Here is a 2,943-nt window from a genome sequence, read left to right as displayed (position 1 = left end):
CTTTCTTTTGCACATTTTGGATTTTCCTAAGACCTCATCAATCACAATTTTCTCTAGTCCTCAGTGCCTCCTATTCCAATCCTACGGTAGAAAATTGTTTCAATTACACCTTGAATGAACCCCTTAAAATTATCATAGCAAACCCAAACGATGCTGATTTGGTTATTGGTTCATTAAATGTGTCTGTGTATTATCACGACACTACTAAGGTTTGGGCCACCGTGGTGAATGGTCCCATCCATGTGGGAAGCATGAAGGTAACAAGAAAAAGAATCTATTATTAGGCACAGTGGCGGAACCAGAAATTTCATAAGAGGGGGGCCAATTAAATATAAAATATAACAAAAAATTAACAAAATATGATTTGTAGCATATATATCAAAAAAGTAATTATATTATATAAAAGTCAATGTTCAACTACATACTTTAAGATTTTGATATTTTTAAACTTGCTCGACGATGCTTCATGGAACTAAAATCATCAATTATCATCTCTGAAGTGAATTTTGAAGCAATTTCCTTTTCAATATATACAATCATACAATCTGCTAAAAATTCATCTTCCATCTTGTTTCGAAGCCTTGTTTTAATAATCTTCATAGCTGAAAAGGCCCGTTCAGTTGTTGCTGTTGTCACAGGAAGAGTCAAAACAAGACGAATTAATCTATCAATTAAAGGATATATATTTGATTTTCCTGTCTCTGTCAATTTTTGACACAATTCAGCAAGAGTAGACAAATTCTGAAAATCTGGAGCTTTAACCACATCAAGTTCATAATGTTGTAACTCATAATCCAATTGAATCTTTTCTTGCTCAGAAAAATCTAAAGAATAGAAATTCTTTGCAAGATTGCATATGTTGCAAACACTGAATAACTTGAAAGCATCTTTAGGATCTAAAGATGTACTCAATATGAGGAGCTCGGTTGTTTGCTCACTAAATCTACTATTTAGCTCTTTCAATTGAAAATCTATCACGCTAGTAAAAATGTCAACACGATAGTGGTGTTCAACAGTGACAACATCCTTTTTACGACGAGACCGAATTATGTCACTAAAAGAAGCACCCATATCAGGTATCTGAATAGCATGATCATTGCAGAAAGAACTAACTTTCTCCAAAAGTGCTCCCCAACTACTATCTCTTAACTGTTGAATCAATGACTTTGTACTAGAAACTAGATGCATAGCATTCAAAATGTCTTGAGATTTTTGTTGCAATGCTTGACAAAGTTTATCAGTGATTCCCATGATTTCTTTCATCATATGCAAAATGAAAATAAAATCAAATGATAATAAAGATTTAAGAGCATAAGTAGCATCACCACGTTGAGAATATGTAGATCCATTAGTAGCCAAATCTTCCAGAACTGAAGTTGTTGCTCCAAACATACGTAAAAGGCTACAAATTGAGTTGAAGTGAGAGCTCCACCTGGTATCTCCTGATCTTTTTAATGTGCCAATTTGATTTGCTCCTCTTCCTGTTTCAATTTGATTAGTTGCAACTAAATGGGAAATTTCAGTTGCATAAGCAGATCGTAATTCATCATTGCGTTTGCAAGAAGAGCACACAACATTGATAATATTACTCAAACTTTGGAAAAAAGCATGAACATCAACAACTTCTTTAGCCGCAGCAACAAGAGCTAGCTGTAATTGATGAGCAAAGCAATGAACATAATATGCATAAGGACATTCTTGAATAATTAAAGCTTGTAACCCTTTCCACTCTCCACGCATATTACTAGCTCCGTCATACCCTTGACCTCGAACATTTTGAATGTTGAGATTGTGATGAGATAATGCAGAATAAATCTCTTGTTTTAGAGTAGCAGAAGTAGTATCTTTGACATGAACAACATCTATTAGCCTTTCTTTGACAAATCCATGCTTATCAACAAATCTAACAACAAGTGCCATTTGTTCTCTTCTAGATTCATCTCTAGCTTCATCAACAATCAAACAAAACTTTGCATTACCAATCTCATTGCGAATTTCATTTTGCACCTTTCTAGCAAAAACATGTAGAATTTCCTTTTGAATAGAAGGTGATGTGTATATTGCATTTTGAGGAGCATTATCCAAAACAACTGCATCCACTTCTTTATTGTAAGAAGCTAATAATTTTAACATTTCAAGAAAATTTCCTCGATTCTGAGACTCATGACTCTCGTCATGTCCCCTAAAAGCACAAGCTTGAAACGTTAACCATTTGACAGTATCAATAGAGGCTTTAAGACGCAATCTATTGCTTAAAACTTGTTGTGAGCTTTGCTTAGCCAATACTTTGTCAATGTGACATAATTTATTAAGCAAATCTTTACAAGACTTAACAGCAATATTATGAGGAGAATTAAGAGATTTACCCACATGAGATAAAAATGCACAATCCTTTCCATTATTCACTTTTTTCCAATTGCGAAATCCTCCTGATGTGAATGGACTTGATTTTCTAGAAAATAAATAGCATGGAAGACAAAATACAGCATCCACTTTTGGCGAATATTCTAGCCAAGAAAAACTCTTAAACCAATGAGCTTTGAAACGACGAGGATGACTTTCTAGACCAGAAAGAGGGTACTCATCCATAATAAATTGATATGGTCCAAACTTTATGTATGCTCTACGGATTTCATCTTGTTGATTGATAGGATAATTCCAAATTTGCGGACGCTTTCCGGGATCACGCATCAATGTATCAATATTAACTTGATCTATTTCAGTCCTTGCTATTTTGGAAGCAGGGGTTGAATATCTTGCTCAACAAGTTGTGTCACAGGTTGTTCAATAATATTTTGAACATTACTCAAAGAATCTGAAGCTGAATTTTGTTCATCATATATTCTCTCTTTTCTCTTGAAAAATGAGTGAATTGTTTTCATCTTTGACATTTTTAACTTAACTTGAACTATCTAACAAAAAAAAAACAAAAATAATTGCATA

At 33.7% G+C, this 2,943-nt stretch overlaps 1 protein-coding gene across 1 annotated transcript; it reads right to left on the bottom strand.

The window, feature by feature from the left end:
- Positions 1–321: 321 nt before the first annotated feature.
- On the bottom strand, positions 322–2,691 carry LOC110279001 (uncharacterized). Its single transcript, XM_052258143.1, has 2 exons — positions 1,746–2,691; positions 322–1,697 (listed from the first exon to the last, which is right to left on the bottom strand). Exons 1-2 carry the CDS (start codon positions 2,689–2,691, stop codon positions 427–429), a joined length of 2,217 nt encoding a protein of 738 aa, XP_052114103.1. The 3' UTR covers positions 322–426.
- Between the last annotated feature and the right edge of the window lie 252 nt (positions 2,692–2,943).

Source organism: Arachis duranensis, chromosome 3, assembly GCF_000817695.3.
Source record: "Arachis duranensis cultivar V14167 chromosome 3, aradu.V14167.gnm2.J7QH, whole genome shotgun sequence".
Classification (NCBI taxonomy): domain Eukaryota; kingdom Viridiplantae; phylum Streptophyta; class Magnoliopsida; order Fabales; family Fabaceae; genus Arachis; species Arachis duranensis.
Note: the sequence above shows the minus strand (reverse complement) of the source record. Positions and strands in the feature narration are given on the sequence as shown.